Source organism: Chinchilla lanigera, unplaced genomic scaffold (genome assembly GCF_000276665.1).
Source record: "Chinchilla lanigera isolate Chin_1 unplaced genomic scaffold, ChiLan1.0 scaffold00008, whole genome shotgun sequence".
NCBI classification, from domain to species: Eukaryota; Metazoa; Chordata; class Mammalia; order Rodentia; family Chinchillidae; genus Chinchilla; species Chinchilla lanigera.
The window spans coordinates 35889007-35911206 of NW_004955409.1; the positions used below are offsets into that span (position 1 = coordinate 35889007).

The following is a 22200-nucleotide window of genomic DNA, read 5'->3' on the forward strand; positions in this document are numbered from 1 at the left end:
AGTTCGAGGTCAGCCTGGGGTACAAAGTGAGTTCAAGGCCAGGCTGGACTGCATAGAAAGACTTTGTCTTAAAAAAAAAAAAAAAACACGAAAATAAAGGAATTATCACCCACCCACCTTGCCCATCATTTGAGTTGTGAACCTTTGCTCTTCGATCTGTATGAAGAGAAGGTATGTTTCTCTTAGTGAGGGTGTTCCAGGAAGAGCCCTCTGAATGACGTGTGAGCTGAGACCCCAGGCCGCTCTCCATGGGCTCCTATACCTAGCTGTTTCCCTTACCAGCCTGCACTGTGTGTGTTTGTTCAGCTGTCTTTCTTCCTCACAGATTGTGGGCATGAACAAGGCAGAGCCCACGTCACGTCAATCATGTAACCTATTATCCACCTGAACTAGACCACGCCTGGCAAAAAGGGGGTGCACTGTAAGTCCTGGATGAGTGAGGGGTGTGCACAGCGGGTGAGCTCTTCAGAAAAGGCAGCTCCCTCTTGCTACTCCACACCTGTCCCACTGCTGAGCAGAAATCTGGGCAGATGGGAAAAGCTCCAAGCATCAGGAAACTTGGTCAGGGGTAGATAAGAAGCTCCGAGTCTAAAGGAGAACAGCAAGAGTTCCTGAGCAGAAAATGTAATGCTATGAAGGCTTACTCTTTTCCCAAGCTACAGGCTAACTTGTTCACACAGATTTCATGTAACCCACGCACCATCCCACAATTTAGGAATGGCAGCTCTACATTTTACAGACGGGGAAACAGGCCTTGAAACAGGGCACATCTGTACTGCTTCAGAGTAGTCATACCCAAATCGAGGTCTGTCAAGTGTCCAGTGCAAGTGAGCTGGTTCAGTACTTGCCACTGTACTCTCTCCAGCCAGGTGCCACTCCCCTTCATTCTCCCCACCCACTCCAAGACATGAACTCCAATGGCACCAAGCAGGGAGCCTGGCTCTCCTCCCAGCACTGCCATGAACCAGCTATGAGGCCCTAAAAGATACCACTCCCTGTACCTGGTCTCATCTGTGCATGAACCAAGTGAATTGTGCTTGAGCCAAGTGATCCTGACAAGGTGCTATCCAGGCCTTAAGAGCAGCCATCCCCACAGATACCCCCACCCCACCCTAATTGGGTCTGAAGCTTTAAAAAGTACCAAATATTGGTTCTGGTTTAATTCGTTTATTGACAAAATGAAAACAAAATTCACTTAAGAAAAAGGCATAGGATCAAAGTTGTAGCTAAGAGGGAGAAAGCATACAGCGCAAGGCTGGGACAGTGAGGCTGGAAATGCCACTAGGAATTGGAGGAAGAGAAGGGGCAAGGCGAGGGACAACGAGGAGTATGTGCTGAAAATCCTACTGGCAACCTTTTCAGCTTCTCCACTGCCACCCATTCATTCCTGGATAGGATTAACAACTAGGATGGGTTTAAGGACAACATCCAGGTAGTTCATCTACACGAGTGGGAAAATGACACAATGGGTAACGGAGAGTATGGATATAGAATTTTGAAGGATTCTCTCGCTTGAACCTGTGACCAGAACCCTTGTCACAGTGAACTAGGAGTTAGTATGCTTAATCCTGGTCCCAACTCAGCCACCAACTAGCTGTGTGACTATGACCAAGTCACTCTCTCTGGGCCTCTTTCCTCTGTTGTATAACAAGCAAGTTGGGCTTGATGCCAAGGTCTCTCCTGGCTCAGCTTCTGAAGAAATGAAACAACTCAGAGGCTGAGACAGGGACACATTGCACACCCTCACCTGGAGACTGGCTGTTCAGCAGCAGCCCCAATGCAGAGGACTGTTAGCATACACACACACACACACACACACACACACACACACACACACACCCATGGGAGCTCACTAAGAGTGATCTCTGCAGGGAGCCAGGGGCTCAGAGGACCAGAGGGTTGGAGGGGGCTCCAAACAAAGCAATCACACTACATAGTGTCTAAGGATACAGGGGCCAGTGGAAGCAAAAAGAGGAAGGCTGTGGGCTTTGGGATGGGGTTGGGCAGGATTGGGAAGAAAAGAAATACCTGTACCTGGCTATATGCCAGACTGCTCATTTCTGAAGCCTTAAAACAGAGGCCAAGGCTCCTTGGTCTAGTAGAAGCAGCTCTTCCAGTAGAGATGCCACACTTGGCATCAAGATCCTTAATCCCTATGCAGCTGACACCATCAAAATAGGGGTCAGGTGTCATCTCCATCAGCTGGAGTCAAGTGAGGTAGACCAACTTATCCCACCCTGTCTTTCCTGTGCTAAGAAGTGGCTGGCTTGAGGCTGGCCATCCTCCCCTCTGAGCTACTGCCCTCGAGGCCCAGGAGGACTGCCAGCCCTTCCTGGACAGCAGGGGAGCCCAAGCTCAGCCTAAGAAAGCTGGCTGTGAGGCGAAGGAGCTGGCTTCCTTCCCACTGCTCATGTGGGTTTGTGTCAGTGACAACTCCAAGGGCAGAGGTTCCCCAGGGGCACAGGTTGAAGGGAGTGTAACCCACATTCAAGGTTCCTGTTTGGGAGAGGACTATGGTTCCAATTGTGAGTCCCGAGTGTCACTATTTCATGGTTAAGACAGCCAGGAATAAGATGGGGGGCACAAAACACCACACACCTACATGTGTGTGAAGGGGGAAGAAGATACCTGGGGAAAGATTCTGAGCCTGGCCTACTTTAGTAAGGAGAGCTTCTACTCCCCAGTGTAAAATCACCAGAGGCACACACTTGACAGCCTGTGGCAAATTCTCCAGATACCCCAAAGTGGGGCTACTTTCATGGGGACACTGGTCCCTAGTTCAAGGCAACTCAGCAAAGCTTTAGGAAGCAACTTCTCTACACAAGGCACAACAGAGGGCCCCAAAGGGCCAAGAGCACTGCAGGGGACAGGTGGAGGACTAGCAGCAGAAACCCAGGACTTCCTGGACAGGGGGCTCCCCCACCGCTCCAGCTCATTGCTCCAAGTCCTTAAAGGACAGGGGCGTACCACTCTTGGCGAAGGCCTTCATCAAACTGCTGGGATAGATGCACCCCAGCTTCTCTGGGGTTGGGAAGCCCCACACCCTGTAGAAAGAGAAACTCAGCCGGTCCCCGATATAGAAGGGACCCACCCATTTGGCACTGCTGCCATTCCTGGGGAGGGACAGCAAAAGGACCTGGTCACCCACGTTCCACTCCTTCTCCTGGCTCTCCTGCTTGAAGCGCCTGTTGTCGGCCTTCTCAGCGCCTTTTTCAGCCACCTTCCAGTGGAGCTCCAGCAGCTCCCTAATCAGCTGCAGCAGGAAGACATCCATCTTGAGCCCTTCAATGTTTGCACTGCTCATCTCCCACCACAGGGGCTCAGTCAGCCTCCCTTCCCCTCCTGTCAGAACCCGGAACGGCGTGGCCACTGTGGAGGAGGCCCTGAAGGCCAGGTGCAACAGGGGCAGGGAGGATGCCCACTTCTTGCCATGCAGGAAGATGAACTCCTTTAGGGCCCTCTTGAATTCCCAGTAGGCCTCTGAGCTCACTAGGCAGGGGAACTGCAAGTCCCTACTCAGGCAGGTCACCTGTGCTCCCAGGGCCAACCCACAGCTCACCAGGACATGCCGGGCAAACTGGGGGCCCTGGGCCGCCTCCAACCTCATTGGAACACCCCAGCGTGCAAACACATGCTGAAGCAGCACCTGGGCCACGGCCATGTGCGTGTAGGGCTTCAGTGGGAATGCCTCCACCCACCGGGTGTTGGGGTCAGCCACGATGAGCACATGCCTGTGGCCCTCCTCGCTTGTGGTGACCGGACCCACCACCTCTATCTGCAGGTTCGACCAGGGGGCAGTCGATCTGAGGGGCCATGGGGACTCGATGACCTTTAACTCACTGCCTGTGAGATTCCGGGGGATGCAGAACAGACAGCTCCTGCAGTAATCTTTCACATGCTCCTGCATCCCAGGCCACCATCCCAGCACCCGCAATTTCTTGTAGGTCTCCTCTGGCCGCTGGTGGGCTCCCATGGGGATGTCGTGCACAGAGAAAATCAAATCCCTCCGGAGTTGCCTCGGGACTACCCAGACCTTGGGCTTTTTATCTCCCTTGAACATAAGCAGCCCACTCTCCTTATCAAGGCTGAGTGAGTTAAAGGCAGAACTGAAGGGGGAGGAGCCAGGCAACTTCTGCCCCGCACGAAGCTTGGCAATGATATCCGCCAGGGTGCTGTCACTCAGCTGCAATGCCAGCAAGTTGGGCCTCTTGCCCGTGGCATGGGGAGTCACGACGGGGACTGGCACATCTTTTGGCAAATTCCACCACTGCCCACCCCCTTGGGCACCCTGCTTGGCCAGGTTATCCACTGTCACAGCGAACAGAGAGCCCCGGTAGGAGGTTCTGTAGATGAACGGAAGGGATGGAAGGCCAGAGGTGAGGGATATAATGTAGGAGAGCAGGCCGGGGTGAGGTAGTGGAGCCCCATCTGAGGACAGGAAGCCCCGGGCCCTCCAGAGGGGCAAGAGCTCCCAGAGGAGGCTGAAGATCCAGTTGCAGTGTGTGAGGAAGACCACAGGGAGGTGAGACTGGCCAAACCGCTCCAGGCCACAGGCCACGGCTGCCAGGTGAGCATAGGTCGGGGTGTGAGGGGAGCAGGAGAAGGAGAGGGAGACAGGGGCACTGGTGGGAGACAGGACATAGAGGCCAAAACCAGCGCACCACTCATCCTCACGGTAAAAGCAGTAGCCCGACATGTGGATGCAGACAAAAGTGGACAGGTCAGAAAAGGGAGGCAGAACCTGGAAGAAACGAGGCATCGAGGAAGCAGGTGTCAGCAGTCGGTTTTCCCTCAGCAGGCCCTGGAGAAGGGCCAGTTCCAGGGTTCTCTTGCCTCTGTCCTGTACCAAAAGGGACCATCGGATCAACCACGCTTTGGAAACCCGGCGGCCCTCCGGTGCCTCAGGAGCCACAGCGGTCCGGGAAGCATAGGAAAGGTCCAGGACCACTGGAGCATCTCCGATGCAGCGGGAAAAATGCTTGAGGGCCCAGGCCACAGCGTAGGGGCTGTCCCCGCCTGACTGGGGGCCCTCACTGTCCTCATCCGGGAGTAGGGGCTTCGAGGTATAGGCGATGGGATGCTTCCTCCCTGAGTGCTCCTGGTAGAGGATGGCTGTCAGTGCCACCTGGCTCACTGTCACCTGCAGGCGGAAGGGCAGCTGGGAATTGGGGGCCGTCAGACAGAGGGCGGACACCAGGGCTCGCTTCAGGGACAGGAAGGCCTTCTCATGCTCCTGGTCCCACTGCCAGTCTGGCTTCTGCTTGAGGAGGCTGTGCAGAGGGCCCATGAGGCCTTCATAGTCAGGGATGACATCCCGGTGGGAGTCCATGAACCCCACAAAGAAGGAAAGCACGGTGAAGTTGCTGGGGGTGGTGAGCTGGGCCAGCTGCGCAAGAACCTGCTGGCAGGGAGCCTTCCCATCCCAGGGGATGCCCAGGTAGGGAGAGGCCACCCCTGGCAGGAGGTCAATGTCCAGGGCCCCGTCAGGGGGGTCGTGGAGGCTCAGGCACTGCAGGATTTCCTCAGAAAGGGAGGGGCACTCAACCCCGAACACTGATGCTAGGGAAGAGTCCAGGTCGTCCTCCTCGGCCCACTGTGGCGTTTCCTGCCCCTCTCTGCACTCTTCATTTTGCTTTTCCTCCTTCTCCTCCCTGACTTCTTCCACATCCTGTGGGCGCTCCAAGGGCCTGGGGTCAGGATCACCATTCAGTTCAGAGATGCTGGCTGAGCTGGGTGGAAGGGTCTTCCATACCTTCAGGAAGTTGCCAACGTCTGTGTCCAACCTACAAAACAGGTGGAAGAGGGAGAGGGGACAACCCCACCCCTCCAGGTCATCCAAGGGAAAAGATACACCTGTGGATACCCCACAGCACCCTGCCCCATTCCAGGGTGTCTCCAAGGCTGGGCTGAGGGCCAGGCTCCTGTCTCTAGGCAAGGGCTCCCACAGGCCCTAACCTGCGGATTCTTGCTCTAGCTCTGCATCTGCCGGAACTTCAGCGTAAAAGCAAAGCTGCACTGAGCAGGATGCATTTAACCTAGTCTTAAGCCAGTGGTTTGATGAGAGATGACTGGCAGCTTACAACATAACCCCAGGACACACAGCCATGGGGAGAGCAACACGAGAAGAGAGCCCAGTGCACAGCCTCAGCCCTGTTTCCAAGCCGGAGAAGTGGGACTGAGGGTCAGGCCTGGGAAGCAGCACCCTGCTCAGAGCGCACCAACCAAGGCCTGCTGCTGGGCCCAGGGTACTGAAAGGTGGGCAGCAAAGTGTTTGGAGGGGATGGAGGCCAGAGAATCAGAGTGACTGCAAACCTGTTTTGCTAATACCAGCAAAGCGACCTTGGAAAGGTCCCTTGAGTTTCAGATTCCCCATCCATAAATGACAGTGATCACTTACATCTAACTGAAGTTCCGTACTGCATTGGCACCAATATCATCAAATAGAAATACCCACACGTGGGGGCACAGGCCTGTAACCTCAGCATTTGGGAGGCTGAAGCAGGAGTTCAAGGCCAGCCTGAACTACACAGTGAGACCTGGTCTCAAAAAATAAAAACAAAAACAAACAAAACAAAAAGTCAAAAGGGCCTTAACTAGAAAACAGATAATAAGCCTGTTATGTGGGTATTCATGTAACAGAATACTGCATGGCCACGAACATGTACTATATGAAGTAGCATAGCATACATCTGAAACAAAAAATAGTAAAACACGGAACACAAATGCCACTTCTGAGGGCCGGCGCAGCACTTGCCTGGCAAGCACGAGGTCCTGAGTTCAATTCCCAGTACCCACCGCCCCCCAAAAAGGTCAACAAATGCCAGTTATGGAAGGACACATACAGCATCAAAGCATGTGGGAAATGTTAAAATCCATACTACAAGTGGTTGATGCACCAACAGACGACAGAAGTGTAGTACATGACAAAGTCAAGTCACTCTGTTCTGTTCACGATTAAGCAGCAGGCAGTACTGGCTAGCACTAAAGGGAAGTTTCTGGTTACTCTCGGGAGGGCCTCATATTTTACCTGTTTGGCTTCTTCAGAAACTCATCCAAGGTGGGGCCATCACGGCCCAGGGGGTCATCTGGTACCATGAAGAGATTCCCCGCAAACGTGAAGGGCAGCAGGCTGGACCCAGAAGAGAAGGGGGCCTGGTCTTAGATGAGCCCTGACTTTCCCATGCCCTACTACTGCCTGGCTGACCTTCCACCTCCCGGAAGGTGCTGGTAAGCCCTACTCCAGCACCCCTCTCCCTGCCCCATCATCTGCTCTGCCAGGGGCTTCCTGACATCAAAAGACAGAGTGGCTCCTGCCCCTAGGCAGCTGTCTCACCGATCTTTGACCGTGAGTTTCTTAGAATTATTCATCAGGGTGTGAATCTGCTCGTTGGTAACAATGATGCCGTCTGTCTCCTCTGCCAGCTTTACCATGAACCTGAAGGGAGAAGAGGAGTCACTAATGACCCAGGAACCAGCCCCATCACTTTCTGGGTCCCCTGAGAAAATGAACTTGCAGCTTCACAGGGAGGTGTGCCAGACAAAAACACTGCCCCCTGCACAGCCAGGGACTCGGGGTCCGCAGCACACCTCCTCCTCCGCAGCCATCCGGGTCCCCCAGCAGCTCCCTAGGAGGATGCACACACCTCAGCTGTACATGCAGACACACACCCCATTACATACACAAACACACACAGTCACAGACACCCACCCACTTCACACATGCGTATGTCCTGCTTTTGTAAAATGGAGATGACGTCCCTACCTGACACTGCTGTAAGAATTAAGCTGAATGACACAAGGCGTTTACGCGTCTAGCTCAATGCCTGCTACACAGCATATGCACTAATATCCCCATGTTCCTCACCAATGCACAACATTCGTATGCGTGCCAAGAAGTAATACATATATAAAAACACAAACCTGAACTTTAAACATCCTTTTTCCAAGGATCACCTCTCCTCTAAGGAGTGCTGTGACCAAGAAAGCAAGCAAAGGCTACCTACTTCTTTTTTTTTTTTTTTTTTTTTTGTTTTTTCTCCGGTACCAGGAACTGAACTCACAAAGGCTACCTACTTCTTAGCATTTCTGAAGATCATCATTCTGGCTACCCCAAGCATGCTATCCCACAAGCACCCAGCAGAGGGACCTTCTGTAGAAAAGACACCCTCCCTCAAACCCAGGTCCAAACTCTCAAAGATCTTAACCCACCGACTGGCTGGGGAAGGAAGGATCCTGCAAAGCCCTGCCCAGCCTTTCCTGAGCCAGAGAGCTACACAGATGTTACATCTTTGGAAGAGCAGTGGGGAAACGGAACTTTTCCCTGCCCAGCACGGGAGGTACCTAGTGAAGCCAAGACCTCTGTCTGCCCCACATCATGTCCAGCCCAGAACTAGTCACTCTGACAGGGCCTTTTCATTTCAACAGAGGCAGGGACACAGGTTTCCCTGGGAAAGTTCATCCTACAGCCTCACTGAAGAGTGGGTGCCTAAGAGTAACAGACACAGAGGCATTCTGGATTCGAGCAGATGCAGCCAGCCTAACTCCATTTCCAGAGCCTCGCCTAAGGCATTTTCTACACACACACCTCCTCCTGTACCAGGCCTTGGAGAAGGAAAAGGCTGAAGCAGTCCCTTGAACTTCATCCCAAACTGGTACCCAAAAGCCTATAGTACCTCTGCTGCTCACTGAGAACATGAGGAGTTAAGTTATCTGGGCTTGTCTGATTCAGAGTGGCGGGTGTTGGACCACATAGTCCATGATGAAGAAAGCCAGTTAACCCCGGGAAATGGAACACCAGAGTCCCCAAGTTAGGAGCAACCCCTGGGCTTGGGTAGAGCCAACCTCAAGCCCCTCCTCACTTGTGCCTCACCCCATCCTCTAGGAATGATCCCCCTGACACATTCGCCACCAATTCTGCAGAGAAGATGTGGCAGGACCACGCCTGCCACATACCTCATCCAAGGCCAACCTGAGCCCTACGGAGAGGCCTGGGGAGCGGCGCACCTATAATCATAAGTGGCAATCTTCTTGCCGTTCTCCAGCTGGGAGGGGGTAATCGAAAGCATCTTGAGCGAGTGGAGCTTCGTCAGAAAGTGGCTCTCTGAGGGTAAAACGCAGAAGACAAAAACGGTCAGAGGAAGGACTAAATGGGAAAGGCCACAGTGAAATGGTGGGAGGCAGAGCAGAAAGGCACAGGAAACCACGGTGATGCCAGGGGGGCAGGGCGGACAGAGCACATCTCACCTCTCACCCTTCGGTTCTTCTTCAGCTGCCAGGTGGGTACAAACACAGTGACCTCTCGGTGTCCCCGGTTCCAGAAATACTGCACCGCCATGGCAATGCCTCGGCAGGAGAAGAAATGCTGGAGGCCATGCCTGGGGGGTGCGGGGGGAGTGAGACAGCAGCATCAGCACCAGACACCACAACGCCCTTCTCCCTGCCCTCCGTCCTCAAACATTCTGTGAGCAGCGACTGGATACACAGAAATTCCAGACACTGCCTGTGTGTGTGTGTGCGCACACACATGCACGTGCGCACTGAGGACACGAGAAAGAGAGAGGCCCTGTACTCAAGAGCTTACAGCAAACAAAAATTCTCTGCCTGCCTCCTGTGTGCTGAGAATGTGCTCAGCATGAGTAACTACACTGCTACACGGCAAATGAAGCAGCCTAGCATGCATTCATGCTAAGACCTCTACAGCAGTAAGCACTGCGCAAGAAGGGCAATAGCTAGGGGCTGGCATGGCTTCAGAGTAAATCTTAGTGGGCCATGATGTTTGGGCTGTATGTCTAGAAGCCAGCCTGGGAGGAGCATGGGCCTTGGCAGTGAACAGACCTGAACCCAAAGGCTGACTCAGGGATGTTAGGTGAGATTCCTCACCTCCTTGCTTGTCTGCAAGAGGAAGAACAGACACCTTTCATCCCAGGGCTGCTGGGTCAATTTGGTGCATACTGTTTAGCACAGTGTGGCCACTCAATGTGCCATTTCCCTTCCATCCTTTCCCCATTTGAACCCTATGCCTTTTATGCGGGTCGAGATGGGATCCCACACTTCACTGCCCATGAATTGCCCGCCCCAGCTCCTAGCATCCCCAGCCCAGCCCAAGCCCGTGGCTACTCACACCATGGCCACGCTGCTGCCATCGATGACCACTCTGCGCAATTCCTGGTTCCCAGGTTCTCCTGACAAGTTCAGCTCAAAGGGTGTGTTCAGGGCCTCGTGGTACCTCTGGAAGCTGGTCACCGTGCTATTTGCCTGTGGGTGGCGAGGTGACTGCCTTGGGCCCCCCTTCCAATCCCCCAGGAGTCCCTCCACCCGGAACTGGTGCTGATTGCTGAGGGCCAAGGTGCTGCTGGGCTGGGCACCCTGCCTTCCAGGCTCCCCCTGGCCCTTTGGTAAGGAGCCATCACCTCTTGACAAAGGCTGAACCTCACTCAGAAGTCTGGCTACATCCAAGGTCGGCCCTTCACCTGGGGGTACCTTCTGGGCTGCAGATGTTTTGGGAGGTCTGGAGGCTTTAGAAGCTCCAGGTGCTTTGGGCACTGCAGACGTTTTAGGAGCTGCAGATTCTTTGGGGGCTGCAGATATTTTAGGAGCTGCACATCCCATTTTAGTCACAGGCCCAGCGTGAGCTTGGAGTATTTGGGGATTTGCAGGCGATGTTGTGGCTGCGGGCATCTTCTGAGCCATGACAGTTTTTGGAGTTGCAGACGTCTCTTGAGCTGCTGATGCTGATGCTGGTTGATCCACTGTGGCTTTTCGAGCTGTGGACACTACCTGGGCAGCAGGCTTTGTGGCAGCAGGCACTTGGGTTGCTGCAGGCTCTGTGCTCATTGCCAGCATCATTTGGGATGTAGGCACTTTGGGAGCTGCAGGCTGCCTTTGAGTTATGGGTGGGTTTTCAGCCTTGGGCACTGCTGCAGCCATGGGCACTTTGAGAGTTTCAGGCACTGTCCGAACTTCAGGTGCTGACTGGGCTGTCAGCCCCTCTTGAGCCATGGGCCTTCCTTGAGCTGTAGGTGCCTCCTGTTCTGTGGGTGGCGCTGGAGAGGGCCCTTTTTCTAGCCACTCATAATCCGGCCGCATGCCCCCTTGGTTCCCTCGCTTATCTCCAGCTTGGGCTGTTGAGGCCAAAGGTAGGCCTATACGTGGAAGTCCTGGGCTAACCTTGTCCTTTGCACCGGAGCCTCCCGGGACCACCAATAAACTCACGACTTTTGGGGGTGTCTCTGGTCTTGGGCAATTCTGTAGACTTGTCTCTCCTCCCAGTTCCCCATCTGGTCTACAAGCTGGGCCTTCTGCACAAGGCAAAGGAGACAGCTCCTTTTGCTTCCATTCTAGATTTAAGGGCAAAGCACTCTGCCCTGGCAGCTTCAGCTGAATGGGGCCCAGTGGCCTCTGCCAGAATGGGAGACTGAAGCACGCCTGAGACAAAAGCCAGGCCAGGTGCAGAGAATGCAGTTCATTGATCCTCCAAAAGGCTGCAGCAATAGTCCCTGGCCGCAAGGGCCCAAAGGCTGGCCCCGGGGCCCAGCCCTTCCAGGACGGACACATACCCAGAGCTGATACCGAAGGCTGGAAGAGGAATTTCTCTTCTACCTTGTGGACCTGCTTTTGATGCAACAAGGCTGGCATGCGGTTCACAGAGTCCTGGCTGCTGGTGGCTTGTATCAGCCCTTCCTCTTGAACACTGTTCGTACCACCTTGGTTGTTGTCACCAACCCTAGAGGAAGCCCAAGTTTGTTGAAAAGGCAGGAAGGCCCATTTTTCCCAAACTACTATCATTTCCTTGGGGTAGAGGGGCAGGGGTAGGGGTCAGAGAAGCCAGACTCATTGTCCACAACTTACCGTACCAGCTGGTTTGCTGTCTTCTGCTGAGTGTTCTGGACTGGGATCAGGGACTTGGTGGCTCTCAGGCTGCTTACTCTCTTTGGATTTTCTGGGCCTCCAATCTGGAGGGTCCCCATCTCAAGGATGGACCCAGGACTCCCTCCCATGGACACAACAGCCGAGTCTTCCTTTTGCTGCTGGGGAGGGCTGATCAGGACCTCTGGGCCAGAGCGGGTGTTGGAGATGCCGAAGTGGCTGAGCCACTCAATGATGTCCTCCTTGCCTGCAGCATCCCGCACCAGGCTCAGCAGCAGCTCCTGAACGGCTGGGGGTAACTGCAACAGGTCCCCTGCGTACTGGTCACTACGGATCCACACCAGGGCCCCAAAGGCCCGGGACACCTCAGCCTCCCAGATTCCCCGGGGGGTCAGCAGAGGGGCAGGGCCCCAGCGCAGCCGTGCCACTAACTCCTCCAGCCAGTTCTGGGTCATGGTGAAAGACTCGGTGAGCCCGCCTACCATCAGAGAGCCAGGAGGACCAGGCACCAGATAGGCCAGGGTACTCCAGCAGAGGCAATCCAAAAAGAGGCCCTGGGCGCCGAGGAAGGCACAATGTAGCATCGGCGGGTAGCGGACCTCCTTCCACAGCTCTGGGCTGCACAGGCCCTTGAGATACTCCTGAGCACACAGGAAGAGTCAAAGGAAGACAATCTGTCATAAAGTGCCACTGGCTCTGTCCCGCACCCCACCCTCCCAGCCCTTACTCAGCATGCGCCTCCCCTGTTCACTCTCCCAGGGCAGCCACCCACTCCTGATCCTGTCCCTTATGCACTCATTTCTTTCCGGGGAATGTTGACAGAAGTCTGAGGAAGAGGAGGGGAAAAAACCAAGCTTGAAGTCAAGGAGACCTAATTTTAGTTCCAGCCTGGCCAACATTATTAGGATTGTGGGAAATCTTCTCAGGGCCTCTGTCTCTTCACATATAAAATGGCAAGTTAAACTGGACACTTGCGGGCTCAGTCCTGCTTTGAGATTCAGAAACTGTGCAACAGCTGGAGGGACAGGAGCCGCACACGATTGAGCACTCTTCAGGAGAAGGAACTTGGGCAGCCTACCCTTGGGGCAAATTATTTCTCCTCAGCTCCTCTGGGGGTTTCCCTATCTGTAAAATGGAGATAATAATGGCTCCTGCCTCATTAGGCTACTGAAAGCTGCAGCAAGCTAAAACCTAAGAAGTGTTTAGGGTGGTCCCCGACACAGCTTGTTTCTGTTTTGCAGCTCAGAAGGGCTGTGTAGCTTGCCCAAGGGCACACACAGGCTGAGGGTGAGTGGGCCAGAGTCACAGCCCACATCTGTCTGACCCTAAAACCAGACACCTTTCAACTCCTCTGGCTGACTGCACAGTGACTACCTGGTAATCCTGTGCGATTCTGCCTTAATCTCCTCCACAAATTCTCTAGCATAACCTGTAACTATGGTAACTCTGTTGCCCAGAATAGACAGAGGAGGAGATAAGGTGCTAGGCTTGTGTCCAGGAAAACACCTCACAGAAACACCCAAGATCTAACCATAAAAAGGCCTCTGGCTCCCTGAATAAGCAACTTTCCTGGGAGAGGTTGGGCTCCTTCACTCTCTAGCTGAGCATAGCCCCAGAGTCTCCAAGGGAACAGGAGCACTCCCTCTTCACCCACCGGCCCATGCAGACTGCACCTGCCCTTGTGTCCCTCCACCTCCTAGTGTCTATGACAACCATCCCTCTCCTCACAGTTCCACTAGGGAACCAATGCTCTATTTTAGACCTCCAAGAGCCATCCTGAAGATCTCACCACACCTCTGCTCAGTACCCAGGCACCCTCACCGCTCAGGATTATGCAGGCCTCTTCCACTCAACTTAGGCCATGGACTTAGCTTGGGGAGGTTTATCTTCTCCCCAAAGGACCTGAAATATACACAAGTGTAACCTCTTGTCAACCAGTCCAAAACAGCACAAAATCGGATGGCCATCCTAAGCCAGCTCCTGCCACCTGAACCTCAGCTTTGCAAGGGTTTTGCAAGGGTAAATCTGACCAGGTGCAGAAAACACTCACCTGAAGAAACGTCCCCACCCCATGTACCCCACATCCCAACAACATGAAAACAGTATATAAAAATGAAGACGTGTGTTGGGGAAGAAAATTGGTGGTTTCTCTTGTTTTGCTTTTTTTGGATTTTGGTTTTTGAGACAGGATCTGTAGTTCAGGCTAGGTTTGAACTCACTACATAGACAGACTGGCCTTGAACTTGCTGCAGTCCTCCTGCCTCAGCCTCCCCAAGTACTGAGATTACAAATGTAAACCACCATACCTAGCTCTTTCTCTTTTTAAAAAGAGCTTAGAATATTTATTGTTCCATCAACTATTCAACATTTTTAATTGCAAAAATACAGAAACTGATATAATTTTCAAAATAATAAATCTGAAATAACATTTATCACTTATCAAGCACCAGGCACTTTATACATGTTATCACACTTACTCTTCTCTCATCTGTACAAGGAAATTACCACCATCCCCATTTTAGATGACAAAGAAAGGCTACATGTCCAAGATAGCATAGGTAGGCTGGGGTACTCAGAACTCTGACCCCAAGGTCTAGGGTTTTAACCATGATGTATCTATCATGAAAAGGGAAAAGAGATGAGGAAATAACAGACATTTACAACCCAGAAATATCTGGAACAATTGTACTATCTAGAGCTCACCGCCCTTTTTCTCACAAAAGAAGAAAAAGCAGAGAAAAGGTAGGAGTAACTGGATAGATAAATAATACAGATGAATTTTAAAAGCACAGAAAAAAAGCAATGCACTTGTAAAAATACACTGTTTAATGTTCCACAGATCGTTCATCCACTTATAAGTTAAAAAACATTAAATGTTATGATACTGCTTTATACTTGACAAGCTACTTTATTACTTAATAACCGACTTAGGATTCAACTTTCTCATAAGTCAGTTATTATTCATGGTCTTCTTTCCAAAGCCACCTCAATGTACATTCCAGCTCAGAAAATGACCACACCAAGAACTCTGGAATTGGGAGGAAACAAGAAACAAAGCCACGTTCTAGGATGAGCAGATAGATCCGGAAACCCAGCTACTGCCCCCACCCCATGCCGCCAACACAGGCTGGGCAAGTCTCTCCCCATCTGCTAGAAGTTTGTTCTCTAAGTAGAAAACAAGGCCTTAGGATGAGAGGTTAACCAGCATACAGTACGTGAAGGTGTGGGTAGGTACCATACGAAAGGAGGAGGCCAAATGATTTTGTGCACAGTGGAAGCTGAATGCAGAGAAACTCATTCTTGTCATTCAGAGATGTAACAGTCAGGCCCTGACCCTCCAGAGGGGTACATTCTGGAAAACCTGGCCAGCCCAAGAGCAAAGGCCCAATGATCATGAAAGAGGTTGCTTAACAGAAAATGGTCCCAAATCTCTGTACAACCAAATTCAAAATCAACAAGCCTCATCCATAGCTCCAACTCCCAATCAGCTTTTTGTCCTTCACCACTAATTACGCACAGGCATATGAGGGAAACTTCTAATGTAAAACACAGAGGCTGAAACTTACAGGGAAAAAAAATGAAAGAAGAGAAACTAGGTAGGGAGGAGAAAACTTCAAGAAGTTCATTATCATTACTCCTTTACAGTGAATGTAAAGCATGTAGTACCTACCACACAATAGGATGCTGCTTTTAAAAGCAGAGAACACAAGTGACTCTTAAGACATTACGAATATAGCAGAAATGAAAGATCCAAGAAAAGTTTGGAAAACAAAGCTGAAAAAATCCTAGAAAGTAGAGTCAGAGTTGGGAAGCAGGAGAGAAAAAATAAGGAAAGTAGAGGACCTCTAGAAAACTCGGTGTCTGAACAGGAGATGAGGAAGGCACGGGGAAGAACCATTAACAAAGTAGCTCCTCCAAAATTTCCTAGCTCTGAGGACCATGAAGCCCAGACAGAAGGACCCACTGAGTATTAAAGCAAATGACAAAACAGAGTCTCCCATAAAGGAGTCTCCCTGGGAGACCTCAGAATACTGAAGGAAACTAAAGACTTTCAAGCAGAAAAACATCTCAGACAAAGGACCAGAGACCAAAATAGCTTCACACCTCTCAAAGGCAAGATGTCAGTGTGTTGAAGACCAGGCAATGTGACCACCACGGGGCCGAGGCCAGTGTAACCTGCTTTAGGAACAGAGAAGCATGTAGAAGGCCACGTGCTTCCTGGCTGCACAGAGAAGGCTCAGGACCACAGCATTCCTGAGGCAAGATAACATCTGCTGCGGACAATCTAAAGAATGTATGCATATTGATGCAGAGAAGGACTTGTTTTCCATTAAACTGCTCCCCATTTACTGCAGTTGCTGTTCCATAAAAAGTACACTACCCCTCCCACTCCCTCTGCTTCTCCCTTGCTAATAAAAGTAGGTTAACCACAGAGATTGCTGTGCCTGCCCATGAGAGGCAGGTTCCTCCTGGTCCTCTTGCACCTTGAATATTGTCTTTTGTCTTTATTCCCTGCCATTCCCCACCCCCCCCCCGCAACCCCCACAAGTACCCAGGGGTCTGATCAGCTCCTGGCATCAATGGAGTAATGCCTTCACATTTCCCAAGGAAAATAATTTCCATTTATAATTCAGTACAGCCAATTGTCAATCACATGGCCCTCAGATATGCAACCCAGACATACAGATATGCAACCTATTTTTTCCTACCACATAAAACCTTCCTTAGGAAGCCATTTTTCCTAATCCATTTTCTACTGCCATAACAGAATATTACACACCAGGCAATTTAGAGTGGACAGAAATCCGTTTGGCTCACCGTGGTGGAGGCTGGGAAGTCCAAGAACATGGCACTGGCATCTGGCCAGGGCCCCTGTGCTGTGTTCTAACATAGCAGAAGGGCACAGGGGTGAGCCTGACATACAAAAGGGCAAGACGGAGGCAAACTTACACCCATCTCGTAGTAACTGATCCTCTTCTCTACGGACAGTAGGAACCTGTTTATCGGCACAGAGTTTTTATGACCTAATCGCCTCGCAAAGGTCCCAGTTCTTAATACTGTCACAATGGCAATTCCATTTTTACGTGAGTTTTGGAAGGGACCTTTAAACAACAGCATCACTGCAGAGCAATTTCCTAGCAAATCAAGGAAGAAAACCAAGAGAGGAGAGCTAATACAAGAAAGAAGCAAAGACAATCCCCAGAATGACAATAAAGATAAATATCCAAATTTATTCATCTATTCAGAAAATCATTACTGACCACTGACTACATGCGAGGCACTGTTTTAGGATGACAGCTGTCACCACAGAAGGCAATTAGACTCTCCCAGCACTTTGAGAGGCTGAGGCAGATGGATCACAAGTTTGAGCCGCCTGGAGAAGCTAGGGACCTGGTGAGACTCTTTCAAAACAAAAAATAAGAAGAGTTGGGGCTATAACTCAGTGGAAAGGCCCTAGGTTTAATCTCCAGTGCCACAAAAAGAGAAAAAACAAAGAGTGCAGTCAGTGACAAAAGGCATGCTGATGGCCACTTTCAACATATTTGACTTTTTTTTTTTTTTGAGACTGAGTCTTACTAAGTTGCCCCGGCTGAGTTTAAACGTAAGATGCTCCTGCCTCAGTCTCACAGTGCTGGGACTACAGGTATGTACCCCATACCTGGCTATGTATTATCTTTTTAACTTGACAAAACTACTGATGGAGGCAACCCCATCAACCAAAGAAAGAGAAAGATGAACAGTCCAGGAAACAAAGAATTTAAGCAAGAAGAAAGGCAAAGGCATGCCAAGGAGGCCAGCACGCCAAAGTCTCAGAAAGGAAGATGTCTACAAGAAAAAAATTTAGAACCTAAAGAACACCTTGAAAGGACAGACTAACTGCTACAGTTGGATCTGGAAGGGCCTCCAAGGCCCGGGTGTTATAGGTCTGGTTCTCAGCTTGATACTATGGGAGGTGGTGGAATGTTTGGGAGGTAAGGCCTATTGGAAGGAAGTGAGATCACATGGCCTTGAAGGCATATTTGGGCCCTGGCCCCTTCCTTTCTCTCTCTTTGCTTCCCAGTTCCCATGAAATGAAGAAGCCTCCTCCACCATGTGCTTCCACCAGGATATACCACGCCATCACAGGCCCAAAGTAAGACCAAGCAACTATGGACTGATCTCTGAAGCCATGAGCCAAAATAAACCTTTCCCCTTTATAAGTTGTTCATCTCAGGTATTTTGTCACAGTGATAGAAAACTAACTAGCATATGGACCTGCAGAAAACTGTACTGAGAGGCTACTAGGAGGTGTAAGAATTAGCAAAGGGTACAAAGAAAAACAAGCAAATTGAAGAATAAGACATTCTTAACCTCACTGAAATAAAAAAATAAACAAAAAAGTAAAATCATAGTCTACTTTGTGAACATCAATGCATGATATGAGCACAGGCATTACTAGACAACTACTAAATAAAGATTTGGGGAAGAAAAAAGTAATGGCAGTGTAAGGGAGCTAAATCCTCACATGCAATAGGAAATAAAAAAAGATAACATCCAAAATTGATCAAAAGATGCCAGAGTAAACAATCCATGGGGAAGAGCACTAAAAAGGGAGTTGAAAAGGACAGGGCAGGGAGCCATTACGTTAGCAAATTTTTTTTTTAAGTATTGGGCTTTTTAAATGTATATTAGCTGAAAAAAGAAAACATAAATTTTAAAAAAAAAGAGGAACTAGGTGTTCACAGCACTACTGGGTATGCCGGTAAATGTTTCCCAATCAGCACAGAGTGGGGAGATATCCCCCACTTGCAGTATTTGCAAATTTTGGTGGTATAAATAACCCCACTTTGGCTGTAAACAGCATTTCACTGGCTTAAAAAGTTCCTGAAGTCTTAACAATGGGTCAGCAGGAGCCGAGTCCAGGGGTCGCCTGACCACAACCAACTCCCACGGTTCCACTCCTAGTTACTGTGGAGCAGGGACTTCAGCTTCCACCTGACAGCCAAGCCAAAGTCAGCTAGCCTCAGCCTCCCCTCAGAACCCAGTACCCAGAAGTCACCTCTTCTACTGCTTCTGTCTTGGGGTCCCCATCACCTCCTTCCATTCCCTCCAGAAAGAAAAGAAGGCAACGAGTCCCCTCCCCTTTCTGCCACCCACTGCATCCTCACGTCCTCACATCACTGCCAGCCAGGGCAGAGGGACAAGCAGGGCTGGTCCCTGGGCTGCTCCAGTCATTATTAAATCTCCCCTCTCGGCTTGCTAATTTCACCTCAGGGAAGTCACACCTCCCCAGTGTGTTTTTGCTCCTTAGGAATGTGATGTACAGCAATGTCTTTCACCTTTTCTAAATCCCACCACTACAAAACAATTTAAAGGTGTTTGACTTTTGTAGAGATTTTCCTGGAAAGCCAAGTGCATAGGGTATAAATACACACCCAGGTGCTTATCAGGTGAGCCTGCATCCTTCTTGACTCCTCCACCCAAACAAGCCACCCCACAAACCCTACAGTCTACCAGTGAGCCTGTGTACAAAACGCAAGATTCTACGCCTCAACAGCTACAACTGGGGTCAGCCACACCACCTCCAAGCAGGAACCACAAAACATCTTTATGCTTGGGGGAAATGTTCACATAGCATTTAATCCAAACCTGTCACTTTACAAACAAGGACAGTAAGACTCAGAGAGGAGAAAGAACTTGTTCAGTTATACAGCTAGTTAATAATAGTATCTGGCATTTATTCCACATTTTGCAAAAGTACTTAAGTATGCACTATTTCAGCTGACTCTCATAACCTCCCCCCCCCTCTCTGAAACGAGTATTATTGTACTGTTTTATAAATAAGGAAAATGGCTCAAGGGGAGGGCAAATTATTTGACCCAGGTCATTGAGCATGGCAGCACATGCCTGTAATCTCAGCAACTCAGAAGGCTGAGGAAAGACGATCGAATGTTCAAAACTAGCCTGGGCAATTTAGCGGGATCCTGTTTCAAAATAAAGAAGGCTGGGGATGTGGCTCAGCACCCCCTGGGTTCAAGCCCCTGCGATGGGGGGTATTACAATGTAGAAAATCCCAGCTTCACTCCACCACCACACACCTCTATCTGGGCCATATTTTGGTGGCAGCACATCAATCCCAGATCTGGGACAAAGCCTTATCCCTCCCACTTTCCCTGTTCTCCTGCCCTCAAATTTTTTTTTTCTGTTCATCTCTGTGATAAGGGAAGGAGTTACCCAGAATCCCTTCACACTTCAGTAATACCAGGGTCTCTCCCCAAGGGAGTAGGGGCTGGGAAAGGGAAGTAAGGGAGCCCCTGTGTTCATTTTGCAGTACTCCAAGTGGGAAGCCTACAGTGTGTGAGGATCCATGGCTCCAGGAGCCCTAAGGGAAGCAACAGTGGGAGCTGGAGCTGGCAGGTCTGGAGAAGCCCACCCAGCATTCCAGCAGGCAGCAGGGCGGCAGGGCATGCCAGAAAGTGTTGCTCCATACTAGAGTGAGTGTGATTTTTCATAGTAACAAAATGACTGAGAACCCAAAAGGCGACTCTTGTTAACCCAGATTCTGAAGTTTGTTACTCTTATAGCACAACCCCCCACCCCCACCCCCTCCACCTCCACCTCCTACACCCTCCATCCCCCCATCCCACACAGGGTCAGAATTAGAAAAACTGATGAACAGCCTCCAAGGGGCTGAGGGAGGCACTTCCCAGCATGATTGCCCTCCTGCTGGCTGTGTTCTGGGCCTCCCCCATCCAGGGCTTTGACCAATTAGGATAGGGGTGCTGTTAGCAGAAGGGGTGTGTGTGTGTGTGTGTGTGTGTGTGTGTGTGTGTGTGTGTGTTCTGTCTGTCTGTCTCTCTCTCTGTGTGTCTGGGGAAACCAGTCTGGGGCAGACAGAGCCTGTACATGCCTACGACCCAGAGATAAGATAGGGGAATTTGAGCAAAGAGGGCGACCTTGGCCGAGAGGGGGTGGGACTGAGAGGCCCAAGTTCAGGATAAGCTTGTGACAGACAAGAGAGACAAGCTGCGACCTGGCTCATTCAATGTCCAGCCCCACACAGTAGCACAGCATTTCATCAGAAAACAGACCATCTTCCTCCTGGATTATCTCTCATCCCCAAGAGCTGGGTCTTCCAGAGCAGCCACACCTGGCCCAGAGCGCTGCCTGGTTCAGATCCAACCCCACGGCCCCATGCCTATCCGACTCGAGTTCTCAGGCAGGTCCCTCCATGTCTCATCTGTAAAATGTCACCGTTGCTCTAGGAGTGTCTCCAGTCCTAGCACTCAGTAAGGTAGTCCAGGATGTAAGGAGGCAGAAGGATGCAAGCCTTCCGGAGGCTTGGGGGAGAACAAAGAGATGTACCTCAGAGGCCACAGAAACGCAGGACCTTTAAACCGCTCCCCAGATGGAAAAGGAGAGCAGTGAACACTGGGGCCTGGCCAGGGAAAGCCTGTGGGGAAACAGACCGTGCAGGCTCTCTCAGCGCACTGGAGAGACACAAGTGACATGCCAGAGAGGGGAGGGGCAGAAAAGAAACGAGCCACCGGAGAGAAAGCGCCGGCCGAGAAGGAGCCCGGGCTGCAGATCCGGAGGAGCGACAGGACGTCCCAGTACCTGCAAGCCAAACTGCCGAATCCAGGTCGGGCACATCTGGGAACCTCTGCGGCCCGAGGAGAAAGGAGAGGAGAACAAAATGGAAGGGGTGGGGGCGCTGTTTACCTTGGCTTTGCTCGTGTTCTCCCGGGGCCCCTCGAGCTGCAGCCAGAAGTAGGGGGTGTCGGGACGGCTCTGAAAGGCGTTCAGCTTGACCCTGAAGACGCGTTGCACTTGTAGGCGCTGCCGCTGCACCCGAGGCTTCGATTTCGTCTGCACCATGAACCATTCCAGCGCCGGGGGTTCACCCCGCGACAGGAGCATGGCTGCCCCGCCCGCCCCCGGAGAGGGAAACTCGGCGACCCCGGGGTCCCCGCGCGCGAGGCGCCCCGCGCCGCGGCGCTGAGCCCCGACACGGGCCCGGGCGGGGCCGGAGGCTGAAGTTCAGGCAGTGGCCGCTGGGTGGAGCACGGACCGTAGCGAATACCGGAGAACCGCCCGCGATGCCGTCGGCAAGTGGAGCTGTGCGGCTCAGGTCGCAAGTCGGGGCTTTTCTGCACATGCTGCCCCCACCCCAGCGGAAAGACACCCCCGAGACAAGCCTTCGGGATCCGACGTGAAGATGGCAGGGCTTCGGTCATCTTGAGGACAGTGGAGCGGAGGCGTCCCGAGCCCCTGAGAACGCCAGGAGCCGCGGCCGTGGCCTCCCCGCCGGGAGGAGCGGCGGAGCGGCTCGGGGCCGGAGCGGAGGGCCCGGCG

At 51.7% G+C, this 22200-nt stretch overlaps 1 protein-coding gene across 1 annotated transcript; it reads right to left on the bottom strand.

Annotated features, from left to right (window-relative positions):
- Window positions 1–1151: 1151 nt before the first annotated feature.
- Window positions 1152–21853, bottom strand: Nynrin (NYN domain and retroviral integrase containing; the record flags this gene model as incomplete). Its single annotated transcript, XM_005377001.2, is given in 8 exon segments — window positions 1152–5783; window positions 7028–7129; window positions 7334–7435; window positions 9004–9100; window positions 9244–9374; window positions 10121–11722; window positions 11848–12506; window positions 21568–21853. Coding segments are annotated over 8 exon segments (5742 nt in total). The 3' UTR covers window positions 1152–2932.
- Between the last annotated feature and the right edge of the window lie 347 nt (window positions 21854–22200).